Source organism: Astyanax mexicanus, chromosome 4, assembly GCF_023375975.1.
Source record: "Astyanax mexicanus isolate ESR-SI-001 chromosome 4, AstMex3_surface, whole genome shotgun sequence".
Classification (NCBI taxonomy): domain Eukaryota; kingdom Metazoa; phylum Chordata; class Actinopteri; order Characiformes; family Acestrorhamphidae; genus Astyanax; species Astyanax mexicanus.
In genome coordinates this window covers 42,235,055-42,254,390 of record NC_064411.1, presented here as the reverse complement: position 1 = coordinate 42,254,390, position 19,336 = coordinate 42,235,055, and the positions used below count along the sequence as shown (strand labels likewise).

At 37.2% G+C, this 19,336-nt stretch overlaps 1 protein-coding gene across 1 annotated transcript; it reads left to right on the top strand.

The window, feature by feature from the left end:
- The first annotated feature begins 205 nt into the window (after positions 1-205).
- Positions 206-19,067, top strand: il12a (interleukin 12a). Its single transcript, XM_022678571.2, has 7 exons — positions 206-563; positions 14,877-15,028; positions 15,128-15,235; positions 16,691-16,732; positions 16,847-16,990; positions 17,962-18,003; positions 18,632-19,067. The coding sequence occupies exons 2-7, from the start codon at positions 14,894-14,896 to the stop codon at positions 18,761-18,763; spliced, it is 603 nt and encodes a 200-aa protein (XP_022534292.2). The 5' UTR covers positions 206-563; positions 14,877-14,893; the 3' UTR covers positions 18,764-19,067.
- Positions 19,068-19,336: the final 269 nt, after the last annotated feature.

Here is a 19,336-nt window from a genome sequence, read left to right as displayed (position 1 = left end):
CGTGTCAGTTAAAAGCCTGAGCAGTGGGCGGAGCTAAAAGCTGTGAGGAGCAGAGAGACAGCAGCCTATAAAAACTTTTGCTCCTCCTTTCCTCCTGCTGGAAGAAGGTGGAGGATTGGAGTAGAATGGAGGGGAGGAGCAGTAATAATTGGTGGAATTGGATCCCTCGTAATAGACCACTGAAGTGCGTTTTTCCCTATGAGAAAAATGAATAGGCTTTTCAAAAACCCGCCTCTGTCATATTCTGTGGTAAATAAATCTGTTCAGACCCCTGTACGTTTTATTCTGTGTACATTTTACTCCTGAACATCACTGGATCCTCTGAATTACAGGATAATTTAAGAGTCATAATGAGAAAAGGCTAACTTTAAGCTAATGCTACAGCGGAGTGAAATGACCTCCCAGCCTAGCTGCAGAGAACAGCCGGGGACTATTTTCGGCGCAACACCAGCGAACTCCGGCCGTAACTATACATCTTATTAAACACAGCTGAGCCAACTAATGAACTAACTGCGCTTACTGAGGAGAGCTGAGGGTGTCACAGCATAAAATTACTAAAACAGGTGAGTGATACTCCAGAACCTGCTGTAACACGCTTTAACATTTACCGTCTTTATTATGCAGTGAACTAAATTGGCGTTTCTGGTTGGTTGTCGCCTCAGTGAGGGCAGGTAGTTAGTTGATTAGTTGATCAGTTAGTTGTTAGTTGATTATTTGGGTCAGGTGTTGTAATTAGTATAAACTAATGACCGTAATTAAATACTAAATCCTTCGGGGAAGCGCTGCTGAACTGAGAGACACTTTCTCTTATTATCTGCCTTTTAAAGCTCTAACACAGACTACACTGCTCAACATTACACTTCTCAACATTACTGAAAGAGTTTTCACCTGTTTAAATGCTTTAATGATCCTCTGTGAAGAAGCATAATAATCCAAAACGCGATCCGACCGGAGTTCACTGGTGTGCAGAATCCAGTCCGGGGTAATTTCCAGCCGCTGTGCTGTGAGGACAGTTAAGCATTAGCTTAAAGTTAGCATTTTTCTAATTACTCCCCTTAAACAACCTCGAAATTTAGAGGATCCAGTGATATTTAGGAGGGAAATGTAAACAGAAGAAAACGTACAGGGTTACATATTTATTTACCACAGAATGTGACAGAGGTCAGTTTTTGAAAAGCCCATTCAAATCCCGTATTGACTTGAACCGCTTAGACACGGAACCCCAAAGGGTTCCCAAATATGGGCATAAACAACATGGCGCTGACTACAAAATGATGACAGGACTTCAGTGGTCTATAATTGGTGGAATTGGGGCTAATGATCCCTCGTAATAGGATGTTAACTTCTTATATCTATATATATATATATAGAAAGCAAACATTGTGACTGGCTAAGTTTATAAGTAGTCAATGTCATATCTAAAAGGGATCAGCTGTCCCATTTCCCTAATTACTATTTCTTCTCTCTATTCTTCCTCCACATTTTTAGCCATCATAAGTTTCAAACTTCATCGCTGTTTGTAGAGTGCCCTCAAGTCACGAACGATCCCGCTAACAGCTCTAAATTGTCAGTGGGGAGGTTTGTTTACTCTCTCACAGGAGATGTTTTAGGTTGTTTCCTTTACAGCCCTGGTAAATTTTCCTCAACCACAGCAGTTTTCCTCAGCTGACCCGATACCATTCCATGTACACTGCTCTGAACTCGCTTCCTCAGTAATTGAAAGTGTCGACTTTGCTAAATTTTAAAATGTTATTGTCTTTCTCACACATTTGTTGACAAGCTGGAGCTCCTCTGTCAATATTTGCTAATGAAACACGTGTCTGTTCCCAGATATTCAGCTTTTTTACCTCATTACTAGCCCTAAATTCTCCTGCCTCACCTTTTTTGGAATGTGTTGCACGCCTGAAATTCAGGAATGGATGTTTATTAGCAAATTAAATGAAGTTTACCAGACAAAACATGTAATATCTTGGATTTATACTGTCTACAATGAAAGTCAAAGTAAATGTTTTTTCTTGATACTGTACCAACTTTGTATGATTTGTAAAAGAATTTTTTTTATTTTGTTATTGTTCATAAACTGATGAGGGAACAGTCAGCATCTAACTGTGATGCTACCATGATGTCATAAAGCTGTCCAGTTACTTCATTTTAAGCTTAGAACAAAAAGAGGAACTTGTTGTCTATTCTCGTGGACAGTTGTCCCCAGCCATGAACATTACCACTTATTGACTTATTGCACTGTCCACTGTAGGTAGTAATGCCTTCTATGGATAGAGTAACCCCATATGATTAATTTAGTACTGCTATGCTGTAGTGGTTTATATTGTTGTTTTATCGTATATTGAACAACCCAATGTTTTCAACCATTGTTCACATCAATCAATAGTCAGACAATACAAGAAACTGCAGGTTAGTACAGTAATGTTCAGAATGTGATCTGAATGATTGACAAGGATGAGTCCAATTATTTTCTCATTTCCTCTTTCGTGATCTCTCTCTCTCTCTCACACACACACACACAGCTGAGCTGTCCCTTTTTCTCAGCACATAAAAATTCTTATGTAAAAGCAGTAAAACTACCCTGATATATTAAACTCAAACTGAAAAAGCCTCCAGTCTGTTTGCCAGGCAACACAACACACATTCATTTTATCTCCTTCCCAAAAATACAGGGAAATACCAATACATCATGTGATTAGTTTTCCTAGCGATTGACAATATTATTAAATTGTTCCCATCTTACATTCATTCTTATATTGACATTTAAATATTCATTAATAAATGCATACATTTTAAGAACAACAAGTATGTCTTCTTTTATTATTCATGATTAATATTACAGTATTTTTGTGATCTGATTAATTTGATACACTCTGTTGCTGTCCACATACTATAGACCTAAATGTATATGAACTGTAAATTAGCTTACTATTACTAAATAATGTTTCTACATCTTTGCACCTCACTGGAAATACTCACTGGAGTTCTTAGACAGGCTGAAACGTAATGAAACTGAAGTTCTGAGAATAAATAATGCATACACTCAGAAAACAAAAATTCCTTACTCTGACATGAATCAGCCAAGAACAATGCTATAGTGTTTCTTCAAAATAATGACCTTTTACACTGTGAATCGAGGAAAGTTAAAAGTCCACACAATTGCAGAAATAGAATGTCTTATTCATCTGGCACTTTCAGGCCTTACTCAAACACTACAACACTACCATGCCATGAGCATGCTAGCCATTGTTCAACTTCACTCATGAGATAAGAGGACAACCTCTGTCCTCTTACATCTCGAGCCATTAGCTCTAGCAAACCGCAGCCATGGCTAAAAAATAACTCACTGAGGGAACTACGTTCCAAACTCTGAGCTGCCGAAAGAAAGTGGCATAAAAACCAAAAACAAGCAGACCCAAAAAAACTACCAACTGCTCCTGGCTTCCTTCTCAGCCAGCATCATGACTGCTAAAGCTGAATTTTATCACAATAAATTCAGCTCCCTCACAGACTCCCGGAAACTATTTGCTACTTTTAAATCACTACTGAACCCTCCTCCTCCTCCGGCTACATGCCTTACTGCTGAAACACTTGCATCATTCTTTACTGGAAAAGTGGCAGCTATCAGCAACCAGTTTACTGATGTAACATGTAGCAGTCCTACTACATGCTCTGCAGCCCGGTGTCCCTCCACCGAAGGCGTTGCGCTCTCCTCATTCACTTCTCTCACTGAGAACGAGACACTGGCTCTCCTAACACGTAGCCGTCCTACTACGTGTCTGCTTCACCCAATTCCCTCAAACTTACTACAAACCATCGCACCTGCAATCATTCCGGCTATCACTCACACCATCAATGCCTCTTTAACTTCTGGTGTATTCCCGACGGCTTTCAAACAAGCACATGTGACACCACTGCTTAAAAAGCCTTCTCTCAACCCCGCCCAGGTTGATAACTACAGACCGGTCTCACTACTACCCTTTCTCTCTAAAACACTTGAGAGAGCAGTTTTAAATCAGGTCTCTGGCTTCCTCTCCCAGAATGACCTCCTGGACCAGAACCAATCTGGATTCAAAAAAGGACACTCTACCGAGACGGCTCTGTTGTCTGTGACTGAAGCGTTGAAAACTGCTAGAGCTGCAGGCCAGTCCTCAGTGCTCATTCTGCTGGACCTCTCGGCCGCCTTCGACACGGTCAACCACGACTTCCTCCTAACTATACTTTCAAACATGGGGATCTCAGACAATGTGCTGTCATGGTTTAGATCATACCTCACTGGGCGCTCGTTCAAGGTGTCATGGCAAGGACAGCTGTCCTCAGCCCACTCCCTATCCACTGGGGTTCCCCAGGGTTCGGTACTGGGTCCCCTTCTCTTCTCAATATACACTGCCTCTCTTGGTCAGGTTATCCACTCACATGGCTTTTCCTACCATTGCTTTGCTGATGACACCCAGCTATACCTGTCATTCTCACCTGAAGATCACTCAATCTCTGCACGGATATCGTTGTGTCTCTCTGACATATCCTCTTGGATGAAGGAGCATCACCTTCAATTAGGGCTGCCACAAACGATTATTTTTATAGTCGACTAATCACCGATTATTTTTTATGATTAGTCGACTAATCGGATCATACGTTAATTGAATATAAAACACAGTTTATCACAATAGAATGCAGCTGCTATTATACAACCAACATTAGATTTCAGCTATATGCTAACTAAAAATAAAAACAATTAAAATCATAGTTCATTAAACCTTTAATGAAATATGCAGCTTGTTGTAACAGACAATTATTTTACTGTTTAGCATAAAGTGTAAACAACTGTGTAAAATAAGGATAAGGCACTGGCATTTATGAAACATCTCAACCGTGAGGTTGTTTGAACTATTATGAAAAAAAAGTATATTAATAAAAAATGCCTCTCTGTCCAGATATTGTGTACATTACCATACACAGGGCAGCGGTCTGCACAGATCTGATTGGCAGAGGAGAGCGTTTGGTGATTTTACACCACACATGACTGATCTGTGAGTTTACTGCACCGAAAAGCACTGAAAACAGAAGCCACTGTCAGAATGAAATCCTTCTCTGTAGTTTATCGGTTTGGGACGGCATTTGTGACAACGTCTGGGTCCGGATCCGGATCGCGGTCCGCCTATTAGTGACCTCTGTTTTAAAGCTATCAAGATGAGTAAGTTACCGTATTTTTCGGACTATAAGGCGCACCGTATTATAAGACGCACTATCAAAGAACGCCTATTTTCTGCTATTTTTCCATACATAGGGCGCATCGCATTATAAGGCGCGTTAAGTGACACTAGAAAGGGTGCCTATATCAAAGTGAACAGGGGTGGCGCCATGTTTCCCTTCCCCCACCGGGGGTGGTAGCTTGCCGGTGGAGCGTCTCAGTATACAAATCTAACTGTTAGCTCTTTCAAAGTCAAACGAGTGCTGGATATTAATCTACACAGATTCCTCTCCTGAAAACTGTTTATTTGGGTGAGTAACGTGCTTCAGTTTATTTACAGTAAGCTTAGATTTCCAGATGTCCACTAAGGCTTGCTGCACCAGTGTTAGCATAGCTATCCGCTAGCACGCTAGCTAGTCACCTAAACTAGTAAAGTTAACCCAAACTTAAACGACAGCGTTACACTGAGTAATCCTGCGTGTTCTGGTAAGACAGTGAGATATTAGCTAGCGATTCGCCCCCCGTAGCTTGTTTTAACACGGTAAACAAGCAGATTACAGGCTGATAAAACTCACCTCTGAGAGAGTTAGCGCTTAGCATCTAGCTAATGCTAGCCAGGCAAAGCAGCACAGACTTACAGGCCGATAACTCAACTCTGAACGGTGAACGCTTAGCGATTAGCATCTAACTCTAATAATACTGCTCCAGCAGTATTAAAAGTGCTAAATTTAGAAAATACTGATCTCTGAACAGTGAAAAAGCTAGCTAGCTAAGCGGTTAGCATCTAGCTAATGCTATTGCTGCTCCAGCCTCGGAGCAGCACGGCTCTGCACGGAGTGTGTGTTTACTGCTCCTTACACCTGACGGGTAAAATTTAGATAATACTGATCTCTGAACAGTGAATAAGCTAGCTAATGCTATTTGCTGCTCCAGCCTCGGAGCTGCACGGCTCTGGTCTCTGTATAGCACTGAAACTCTGTATAACGCTGCACGGAGTGTGTGTTTACTGCTCCTTACAACCTGACGAGTAAAATTTAGATAATACTGATCTCCGTGAATAAGCTAGCTAGCTTAGCGGTTAGCATCTAGCTAATGCTATTGCTGCTCAGCCTCGGAGCTGCACGGCTCTGGACTCTGTATAGCACTGAAACTCTCTATAACGCTGCACGGAGTGTGTGTTTACTGCTCCTTACAACCTGACGAGTAAAATTTAGATAATACTGATCTCAGTGAATAAGCTAGCTAGCTTAGCGGTTAGCATCTAGCTAATGCTATTGCTGCTCAGCCTCGGAGCTGCACGGCTCTGGACTCTGTATAGCACTGAAACTCTCTATAACGCTGCACGGAGTGTGTGTTTACTGCTCCTTACAACCTGACGAGTAAAATCCATACAAAAGGCGCACCGTATTATAAGACGCACTGTCAATTTTTGTGAAAATTAAAAGTTTTTAAGTGCGCCTTATAGTCCGAAAAATACGGTAAGTACTAAGTTAACGCTCTGTTTACGCTAATTTTAGCAGCTAAATAGCAATTTAGCTTCTTCGTCATTTAATCAGCCACAACATGCCTCCTTTTCAGGTGCTCGTGCATTGTGGTTGTGCTGCCGAGGAAGGCAAGTTCTTCATTGCAGATATTGCATTGCACGCGTTTCACTTTTATTTTCTTGGTGATCCCACACTTTTGAGTTCTGTAGCGGGGTAGCCATGAAACCAGAGCCTGTCTGTATAATGTCCTGAGATGTCGTCCACTACCTACCCCGGTTTCCACTACTGCGCATGTGCATCCAGGACAGAAAGGCAGTCGCAGCAGTTTGGAGAGAAAAACAAAGAAAAAAAAAAACGACTAATCGACTATTAAATTAGTCGTCGACTATTTTAATAGTCGACATAATCGTGACTAGTCGACTAATCGTGGCAGCCCTACCTTCAATTAAATCTCTCAAAGACTGAACTTCTGGTCATACCAGCAAAACCATCTTTTCAACACAACCTCTCTATAAGCATCGACTCTCTCTCTCTCTCACCGACAAAGGTTGCTAGGAACCTGGGTGTTATGGTTGATGACCAGCTCTCCTTGTGGCCTCGGTTGCTCGATCCTGCCGCTTCGCGCTTTATAACATCAGGAAAATTAGACAGTTTCTGACGCAACAGGCCACCCAACTCCTGGTACAAGCAGTCGTCATTTCACACCTTGACTACTGCAATGCCCTGCTAACTGGCCTCCCGGCCTGCGCAGTAAAACCACTCCAAATGATCCAGAATGCAGCAGCACGTCTGGTCTTCAACCAACCAAAACGGGCACATGTCACCCCGCTGCTCATTGAGCTCCACTGGCTACCAGTTGATGCTCGCATCAAATTCAAAACTCTTACAATCGCCTACAAGGTGATGACAGAACAGGCTCCTTCCTACCTGCACTCACTCCTGAAGGCTTACGCTACCTCCCGGCTGCTGCGCTCCTCCAATGAACGTCGCCTCGCTTTGCCAAACACTCACACAAAGCAATCCAGACTGTTCTCATACAGAGTTCCCCAATGGTGGAACAAACTACCTTCCACTACCAGATCAGGAGAATCTCTCACTATCTTTAAGAGACTCCTGAAGACAGAGCTCTTCAAAGAGCACTTACTCTCCTAACACCTCTAACACACTAACTACTTCTAACCCCATTTCCTTCTTCCCCTCCTTCACTTCTCTATCCCTTTATTTCCCTTCAACCTCCTTTAAGCCCTATCTAAAAATGGGTTATCTAAATTCCTATTACTTTTGTACTTCATTATTGTAAGTCGCTTTGGACAAAAGCGTCTGCCAAATGAAATGTAATGTAATGTAATGTAATGTAATAACACCTTACAGCTTATACAGGTGTGAACATTCCCAAGCCATTGCCTAAGGTAACAACCTGGGACCAGTTTCCCATGGAGAGAGAGAGAGAGAGAGAGAGTGTTCAGTGTGAAGCTCTTTGGACCATCTAAGAATTATTTTGTACTCAAGAACCTTTTGGGAAACCCAACCCCTGAATAGTTTACACACTATTTGGCATGTTTGGCATGTTAGTGTGCTGCCAATAGAATAGGACTCGTGGAATGTGGAGCAGATAAACCTCAACCTATTTGCACCTTACCTGAACGTGCCATGTGTGGGCTAAAGGGTAATAAAAAAAAAACAACACTGATCTGTGGAGCTGCTCTCTCCAACTCTTGTTCAGATTTCAATCAAATCCTCACAGCAATGCTCCTAAAATATCTGTTTGACCCCATTCCATGTTTAACATCTTTAAATAAGTAGTTAATATTATTAATATATATTTGGTGACTTTTTCTAATTTATAGGGGACAACTGGGAAAACATATAATATATGAGATGGTATGTTTTTGTATATTTTGTATGAATCGGTGTTGGTTGGGGTCAATTTCACCCAAGACTGTTTTAGCTGTATAAAACATTTGTGTGAAATTATGTGAAGGTCAATTTGACATGGAATTTTATAATCTTTAAAAAACTTTAGAGCCATAAAATAACATTTGACAGGGTGGCGGAGAAAATATAAATCTCATGAGAACTTTCAGTGGAGGAATATATTGTTCCTACAAATATATTGATAGTTTACACAACATAGCGTTAATGCAGATATATAAAAGGTTTATACAAATCAATTTTGATCCCAAACATAATAAATGTTACTATTGTTGATCAATTTTAGTTAAATCAATGAGATTTTATGGTAATGTGCAAATTTCTTCATAGTCGCATAACATGTATTCTGGTTGTATAAGGGGGTGGATGAGGGGTAAGAATTGTTTAAATGGTTATTTAAGTAGTCAACAAACACATATAGCATGTGACATAAAGTTGGGTTAAAATCTTAATATTATCTAATAATTTTCTGATAAAGGATAAAGGATGTTAGTAAATGTAACCATAATAGGAAGGTTAAAAAGTCTTCTCTGGACTGTACAGACAGTTACTCCAACCAAACAGAATAATCTTTTTTTATTGATGTGATTTCAGAAGAAACATCTAGGTCCAAGTGTTTCAATACCTTTGTCCATTTGGTGAATTTATAGATACACAGTTAAAGTAAATGTTCAATCTCAAATTCTCATAATTGTAGTCATTTCAATAGTGTTGATCTGGCAACCCCACACACCTCTATAGGTTAACCTGAGCTTAACCTGACCTGCACTTTGCGTCTGTTTGTGGCTAAAAGCCCATCAATGAAGTGAACAATGAATTCCCCTTCCTGAATTCTCGTTATCTCTACGTTCACCAACCACAGAAACAAAGCGAAACTCTAGTGCTGAAGCCCCACCCATGAGTTACATACTTAAAGTAAATTTAGATGTGGTTTTGGTGAGTAACTGAGCTTTCGGTTTGAGAAACTTTGTTTTCAAACAGTGCTAGAAAAAAAGTGACAATTGAAGGAACTGTCATTTTAATATTTTACTGAGGATTGCTATAGCTGGTGAAAGTATTCTGACCCTATTGCTTATACAACTTCAATAATCAGACTAAGGCACTTTCACTAGGATCTGAGGCCCTTAATTAACAATTGTGACAAAGACTCCTGCAATAAGACTAAAAGCTCACCCATCATCTATTATTCATAGGGATCAAAATGGATTTGTGAAAAATTGTGAAAAGTATTAATTACCATTAATAAAAGAAAGATGATAAAGACACTTGTATTCTGTCGTTAGATGCCGAAAACGCATTATTTGATGTACTCCGGTGATTTGGATGAGGTCCAAAATTTTGTCAATGAATCAAAATGCTCTATCGTGAACCGTCAGCTGAAGTGATTGCAAATCATTTGCTCTTTGTGATGACCCTAGAACTGGCAATAGCAATAGAGACCACTCAGAGATATAGAGAATTTACTGTGTATTTCAAAATTAGAACAACAGATCTCTTTATTTGCAGACGATATATCTTTCAGAACAAAAAAAAAAAGTTACTTGTCTTGCTTAGTTTGATCAGTCTGTTTTGTCCATTTTCAGGACATAAGCCTAACTGTTAAAATTCAGGGTCATTCTGCTTCGCCATCAGCAGCCGGAGCTCGAGAGTGGGTGGGTAGATGGTGCTCTCTCTCCCCACATCACTCTCACATCACTCCCAACGATGCTGCATCAGGGGCAATTAGAAAAGAGAGTTTTGGGGGCATTACTAATGATAGGGGTATTCCCTATCAGTGAGTACAGGAGTGAGAGAGTGTGGTCATTGACCTTCCTAAATGTGGAGAAAATGGGACAAAATTAGAACTAAATTTGAATAAAGAATGAGAATTAGAATAAATCATATCACATGTGTGTCTACTCATCTTCACTATATAAGTCTTGGGACACCTCCTCATGCATACATTCTTCTGGAATCAAGGGTGTTAATAAGAGGTTATCCTGCATTTGTTGGAGTTACTATGTCTAATGTCCAGTGAAGTGTTTGTATTTCATTGTATTATATTTGCACATTTTTAACGAAATTTCTTCCCAATTTAGCTGAGATAATTAACCAACTACCCACTTGGCCTCCTCCAATAGATGTGAAGCTTTAAAGATACTTAAAAGAACTTAATAAAAAACAAAAATATATAACAAAATATTTTTGAAATGAATCAACGATGTTTCAGCATTTTGTCACATCACCTAGATTATTGTTATTAAAGAAATGTCCTAAAATATCATATTATTTTAGGTCCATATCACCCACACCTACTCTTGAGCTCCAGACACTAAGACAGCAGAGTTTTGGATCATTGCTGTGAAATTTTTATTGTATTCAGGGAGAAGCGTGTTACTGAGGTTAGGATGTTGGATAATCACCCATTTATCAGGCCATACAAACACATATAACACAGTTCCAGTATTTCTATTTTTATATCATTGACAGTTATTCCCTATGAGGACTAGAAAAGCAAGAAAAACTGTGTAATTTTTTTTAAATATAAGCCAAATCCTAAGTCTTAATCCTGTTGAAATGCTGTGGGGTGTTTTGTGACCAAAATCATTACACAAAAATTCACTTCCAGTCAAAATCAAAAATTGATTAGATGGTTGTACTATATCATTTATAGTAGTAGTTATAATTTATATGTTACATTTATTTATAATTGACATTGATAAATAACATTGTCTCTGACAACACAGTTCACAGGGATGTTACCACATGATTTTATATTATTGTTTTTTGGTAAATACAGTCATAAATCATAGTCGTGCTAATTAGCCATGCTATCTCACAACATCACTTCGGTCCTTAGTTATTGTAGTTTATTTAAATCCGAACTCAAAAACACGGAGTAGCAAAATGTTCGTAGTATTTTATTGTTTTCTATAGTATTAGCTTTTATGATAATTGCTATTCAGAATCAAATTCATAATTTATAGTGTTGAAGCAAATACAAACGTGTGAAAATATTAACTTTTTCTTTTTTTTTTCTTTGTAGAGGCTCATTTGGCAACAGCAGCACCATGATCTAACTTTGGCAATTTTTGACTCTTTTACTTTACTAAGAATTAATCAAATAAAAAAAAAAATCCCTACAACCGACCACCAAACACCACATTGGGATTGAGTTCTCTGGTAGTGTGGCCAGTTTTTCAGTCAGATGAAATGCTGTGGGGGGTCCCTGTGAGTTATTCTAAGAGATTCCGTTTGGTCATGCTCAACTTTTTTATTTTCTGTGCTATTTAGGACTTTTTTCTAATTTGCACATATCAAGCCTGTCCTGATTTGAACTCATGATGACACTGAATTTAATATCACCCTGTAAAGGTGATGTCAGCACCACAGTTACAATAATTCATATGCTTGAGATGATAACAATAATGAAGTGCTAGGATGTAATCAGAAAGGTGATTGATCATTGATCATTGTAGAAATAGTTGTTTTTTATTTACTGTGTTATGAGTTTAGTTTCAGCAATTAAAAATGTGTTAGTCGGGGGCTCCGAGTGGTCCAGCAGGCTAAGCGCTGGCGCTATGATCAGGAGATTGCTGTTCGAATCCCGGTCATATAGCTTAGAGAGCACAATTAACCTTGCTCTCTCTGGGTGGGTAGATGGTGCTCTCTTTCAGTGAGCTGATGTATCAGAACCGAGTAGCTGCACTTTCCTCTGAGAGCGCTATGATGCTATTCGGCAGTTTAAAAAAGGGCAGTGACTGACTTTATATGTATCAGAGGAGGCATGTGCTAGTCTTCACTTTCCTGGTGTCGGAGCATCACTGGTGATAGGGGGAGTCCTAATGAGTGGGTTGGTTAATTTGCATTGTAATTTGGGGAGAAAATGGGAAAAATTGAAATAAATAAAAGGATTATTGCTCAGGACCTTTATATATTCCTATATTAAAAAGTTGAAATCAAGTATTTCCACTGGAAAAATAAGCTCAGTCTACCTTTAAAACTCTTTAGCATTTTTAAGCTGAAGTGAAATAGATTGATAAAAAAGAATTAAATTAAAGAAATTCAGTAAATGTGCCCTAGTTCGATTAGGAAATCAAAAGGAAGGTGTTATTTAAACGGGGAGTGTCCCAATTCTACACACTTTCTCCACTGAATGACGTTTCTGACCAGTGTCAGCACTTTCAGCGCTTCCTAGTGGATTAATTAAAGTATTACACTAACAGGTTTAAAGATAAACGTCAGTTATTTCAGTATATGTATATCTATGTGTATATGAATATTTTCAGTTTATATATATGTAACTGAAATTTTAATTTTAATTTAAAAAAATCCAGGAAAGTTATCCTGTAATGTTACAGAAATAATGTTCCAGAAACGTTTTGAATATTTGTGACGTAATAATGTTTTGTGTTACAACATTATTAGAAAGTTTTTTACATAATGTTCGCAATTAGACGAACACATAATTAAGACAAACCAATAATTAAAACACTCAAGTGACATTGTAACATGAACATCCAAAAAACTTCCTGATAGGAAGACGATGATTAATCACTGTTCGTTCTTCCATTAAAACAATGTTGATCTTTAACATCAGAATTGATTTATTTGTGCAAATTGATTTAACATTGACTTAATGTTATTGTTTAATGTGTATAGTGTGTATTAAACTTGTATATCTTGTAAGTATTCTATTCTTCTAGAAGGTGAGTGGCCCTGCAGTGTATAAAGGGACATTTAATTAATAATAATAATAATAATAATAATAATAATAATAATAATAATAATAATAATAATAATAATAATAATAATTATTATTATTATTAATATTATTATTATTATTATTATTATTATTAATATTATTTGTGTGTGGATCACCTTCCACCCAAAAACATTAAAGAGAGTATAGCTTCAGAGCTCCAACCATTCAAAACCTTTAGTTAATAACTGTTAATTTAATTAAGTCAGAATTACAACATTAAGGGATGATGGCCGTGTGTGAAATAAATATTAAATAAAGGTTTTCCGTCATTAACATTAAAACATATAGTGCAACCAGAAAATAACGTCTGTTTAAGCTTTTCAGACCCTGCTTCCATTACAATGGACATCACGTATTTTCTTTATTTGTTTTCTTTAGTTTTGAAGGCCAGGTGAGTGGTGAAATAGAGCTGCAACGTTAAAACACCAATGTGTCCAATGCTGAACTGCATTGCAACTGAATAATTTGGTCATTTATTGATTGACTGTTATAGATTAAAATAAGTGTGTATTAAAATAACTGCGTATTGGGCTTGTATATGTATTATTGTAAATCAGATTTGGATCACTAGATGAGATAAAATGACAAATGAACATGTATTTGTATCTAGCGATTAAAAGTATTATGTATTATGTATTATATATGTATTTTGACGATTATTCTGAAATGCGATTTGTGACTTGTGTATTTTTGTAATTTGGTGTAATTTTGTGATTTAAAACTTGTGTATTTTTGTAATCAATGGTTGTAATATGTAAATATTTTAGTAAAGCTCTTTAAAAACTCCAATGAACACGTTTATAAATAAATCAATGAAACAGTCACTTGGCCCCGCCCACTGCACTGGAAAAACAGTAGTACCTAAGCTTAATAAATAGAGTTACTAATTATTATTAATGTAATGTGATTTAGAACATTTTTAATCATGTTTTTTTTAACTGTTTAGGGATAATTTATTAAATAAAAAGGTCAATATGAAATATAAAATATTACATGCAGGCTTCCAATGCAATGGGAATAAAAAACTTAAATATTTAGTTAATTGGATTTATTTATTTTTATAGAACAATATTAGACTCTAGAAATTACAGATAGAAAACAGCATTCTTGTATTTTATTCCACCAGTGGAATAAAATTCAGGTCTGAATAACTGGGGATGTGGATGGATAGAGGGCGAGTCTGAATGTTGGGGAAATCCCTGAAGGCGTATAAAGTGTATAAAACAGAAGTACAGAATGCAGTACTCTGAACTACTACCACACAACACAACACAACACAACACAACACAGGTGGATAAAGCGAGAAGACAGTGCGCTGAAGAAAGAAAGACAGACTGATGATGGAGAGTGAGTGTTAACCCTTTGTGGATGTAGGCTGGTTTAACCCAGACAGAATTTCCACTTCACTAACTCTCTATCTATCTATCTATCTATCTATCTATCTATCTATCTATCTATCTATCTATCTATCTATCTATCTATCTATCTCTCTCTCTCTCTCTCTCTCTCTCTTCTCGCGCAGACCTCGCTGCTTGTTGGATGGCGCTCGCGCTCCTCTGCGCAGGGGCTTTGGGAACTCCGCTGCGCACCAACGCGCGCCCCGAGACCGACGCACAGTCTTGCACCACACACGCCAAGGCGCTGCTGGTGAGGCTGAAGAGCGTGCTGGAGGCAGTAAGTAGTGTGGGGGGGAGGAGGGGGGGCGCAGGGCTGGGATTGTACTCTTCACTCTGTGTGTTTGCGCTGGATAATAACGGGATTTTACGCAATCAGGCGCTGGATCAGAAGAGGTCAGTGATGTTCAACGGATTTAACTGCACGGAGCTGTCCGTCATTGTCGTCCCCCACAGCCAGACCCCCTCCATATGCCAGCCCAGCCAGGTAACACCACTCACCACTCATCACCTGAGAGCTGATCACTCACCACTGATCACTGATCTCCAGCCTCTGTAAATGATGAGTCACTATCTAGTACCTCTAGTATCTCCTACAAGTGATTCAGTTTGGTATCAGCTATTACTTATCACAAATCCAGTACGTACTAGTTACTATCTACTATAATTATTCAATGTGTACCATATCAATATCTATCATAACTGATCCAGTATCTTCTCTAATTATTCAATATCTATCATAACTGATTCAGTATCTACTCTAATTATTCAATATCTATCATAAATAATTCAGTATCAACTCTAATTATTCAATATCTAACATAACTGATTCAGTATCTACTCTAATTATTCAATATATGTCATAAATTATTCAGTATCTACTGTATTGATGCTTTATCTATTTAAAATATTTAATATCTATCATAACAGATTAATTGCAATTGATTTATTGAGCCAATACAATTATGTAAAATATACCATATATATTCTGCTATAATCTACTTAAATTATTTAATGTACCATATGTACAATATGTACCATAACTGTTTCAATATCTATTACAATTATTTTAAATCTGTCATATGTTCTGCTGTCCATTTCTACTTAAAATATTGAATACAGTAAATGATCCAGTATCTATTGCTATTATTTAAACTCAACCATGTGTTCTGTTTTTCATATGATTCAGAATCTACTCTACATTATTCTATATTAGCTATAAATGATTCAGTATCGACTATGATTATTTAAAAGCTACCACATGTAGTGGTGTCAGTATCTACCTTAATTAATCAATTAATATCTATAAAAAATGATTCAGCAACAACTATAAATGAATCAATATTCACCATGACTAATGAAGTATCTATGATTAATTTATGATTATTTAAAATATATTACATATGCTGTTGTCAGTATCTACTATAAATTATTCAGTAGCAACTATATATGATTCAATGTCTGCCATTAACCATTTAGTATCTAGTATACAGTATTTAATATACCATAAGTGATTCAGTACCACTATAAATGATTCAGTGTCTATGATAAATGATTCAGTAGTATGTGCTAGAATATATTGAGTATTGTTTATACATTACTGGTAGTTATATAGGTTGATCTGTTGGTTAGGTGAGCAGTCGTGATTGGTTGATCACCTCAGGGATTTCCAGTGTGTGAGTGTGTGATGTAGTTGTGCAATGCATGCTGGGTATTGTAGTGGCAGAACACTGAAAAATGAAAACAAAAAATGTTGTTAAATTGGTGAGGCAGAGAGATACAACACAAAAATTACATTACTAAGAGGTTAAATGTTGATTTTAGACCAGAATGATTCATGTATTTTTTTTTTGACTGATACATATGTTTCATTAATACATTCTTACATATATAGATATATGAGTGATATCTATCTAATCATACTTCTGTGTGTTGTCTACAGCATGTGACGTGCTCCAGCCAAAGCAGCCAATCCTTCAATAAGGTAAGATCCTATTAATCTACCAGCATTCATAATAACAGCCAGACAGCAGAATTTACTGAAAACTATGGAAAATATATTCAGTTTTACATTGATCTCGCTCTTGTTTACTGGCAGAATGAATGTCTGAAGAACATCACAGGAGATCTCCAGTATTACCGGTCCATGCTGAACACTTATGTAAAGTCTCTGGATCAGACAAAGTCCCAGACCATCACTGACCTCACCTCCATCACTGACTCCATCCAGACCCTTCAGAAGGTACTGCAGATCTGAATGCATTAACTCTCTCAATCTCTTTCTGATGCAGCTGTAGCTTAGAAGTAGAAGTATAAGTGACTACCATAGATTTTGAAAATGTTCCAATTAATATTTAGCAGATAAACAGTAACAGTAATCTTGCCTCTAAATATATGACTTTACTTATAATGAATGTCAATGGGCAGATGCACCTTGACTATCTGACAATCAACAGTACAGTACTACATTAAAACTATTTTGACGAGTTGATACTGACCGACGATTAACAGATTAAGATAAAAATGTGTTTTAATCTCTTAAATTCTATGTTTATTGTTCTTCAGTTTTAGTCTTTATGTCTTGTGGAGTCCCACAGGGTTCTATTTTAGGGCCTCTTACACTGATGTTGTCCTAAGAAAGATAAATGCAAAAGTTTGGACTTAAAATCGGGCTGATCGATTAAAAATATGTTTTTATATTTGATTATTAAAAGCAATATAAAACATGAATGTAACATCCATCACATTGGGGTTTTATTTAGATTCAAATGTTTATGTTTGTTCAATTGTATCTTTTTAACTTTGAACACATCTTGTTTTGTTTGTTGTAAACTATGTTTAATTACCAGGTAAATTTTAGAATCTGAATAATTAAGAAGAAAAAATTCTCCTTAAGGTTTAGATTATTTTATCTTATTCCCTCTGAAGTAATGCATTAATCTCACGCCTGAAAACTACTTTTACTATTAAACTCAACTTTAACAGATAAACAGGGGTAAACATGGTAAACTTTACAGAAACTGTATGTGTAAGTAAGACAAAGAAAAAGTGAGAAATCAACCTGCCAGAATACTTTATTTCCAGATTTTATTCCAGTTTAACTTTTATTTAGCTAAATTCTAAGTAAACCACCTGTACAAAGATAATTATATATACACACTAGTGCTCATTTGGATTAGTTTGACACCTGTATTCTTAATCTTTCCCTGATAGAACTGCCAACCACTGCAAAACACGGAGGAGCAGCAAACTGAAGTAAGTTCTTTCTTTTGTTTTGAGACGCTTTTTGAGAAACATGAAAATTTTTGAATACGTTCATTGAGTTTTGTTTTGTCCCGTTTGAGACAAAACATTTTAACAAATTACATCTCAGAGCATTTAAAGCAGTTTATCTGGAGTTCCTTATATTCGTTTAACTAATAAAAAAGGCCTTAATTTGTCTTAAAAAGCCTAAAATCTCTCTTTCAATGGTCTTAAGAATGCCACAGACAGTAAATAAAACTTTGGTTTTATTTTCATGCCCCTCATATCGTAATTTCCAAACCTTTAATGTAAGTTAAATCAACTACACTACAGCTCTGATGGGCATGATCTTCAGGTGTGCTTATTATTTGCTTTTAGCTAGTGGTGGCAATACTGTAGGCATGGGAATGTGTAAATATAACAGAAATTGGTTGGAAAATCTGAATTTTGCACTGCACCCTATTGTCAGGATTTCAGCAGCTCCATTTCTACAATGTTTGTTTGTTAGAAATGTTGGTTTGACAGAAAATTCAGGAATCAAGGTCTTAATTTTGTCTCTGAATGGCAAAAATTTACTTATATCATATATTCAGTCTTTAATACAGGCTTTTATCTAATGAATCTGTTCTTTTTATATCAGAACTGGAAACCCAAAGGCCAAGCGTTTGAAGACCGTATGGATCTGTGTAAGCAGCTGAAGGGCTTCCACATCCGCGCCATCACCATCAACCGAGCTCTCGGCTACATCAGCGCCGAAGCTGATAACAGCTAATAAACCTGCATCTCACTACTCATCATCTTCATCATCATCAACTTCATCACCATCACCCTAAATCTAATGTTCAAACTTTTACTCTGACCACGACCGTGTGAATGCATAAAGTCTGCACTACCTTTCTACACAATCTCCATAGAGCAGAACAACTGCCCCAAAAAACTGCCTGATGTGTTTTGCACTAAAGCCTATAAGCTAGCTGCATCTGTGGAGATGGAGACTTTGTTATTTACATTTATGTGTTATTTAATATTTAAATATTTAATATTTATTATTGTGGTTTAATAAATGTAAAACTTTATTATTTATTATTTATTAAATGTATTCTATATGACTACGAACATTTTGCAGTAATAAATTTAAAAAAAATATTGTGCGTGTGTGTGTGTTTATGAGAGTGAGAGAGAGAGAGAGAGAGAGAGAGAGAGTGAGTGAGTGAGTGAGTGAGTGAGTGAGTGAGTGAGTGAGTGAGTGAGTGAGTGAGTGAGTGAGTGAGTGAGTGAGTGAGTGAGTGGATTAAAGCCTGGTTAAAATTTGGTGGCTGTTTAGAAACAGAAATTCTATGGCTTG

Excerpts from the sequence above, each read along its gene's own strand:
- il12a (XM_022678571.2), top strand. The coding sequence starts at position 14,894 with ATGGCGCTCGCGCTCCTCTGCGCAGGGGCTTTGGGAACTCCGCTGCGC. Across the intron at positions 15,236-16,690 it reads CCATATGCCAGCCCAGCCAG|CATGTGACGTGCTCCAGCCA; the intron begins GTAACACCACTC and ends TGTTGTCTACAG. Across the intron at positions 18,004-18,631 it reads CGGAGGAGCAGCAAACTGAA|AACTGGAAACCCAAAGGCCA; the intron begins GTAAGTTCTTTC and ends TTTTTATATCAG.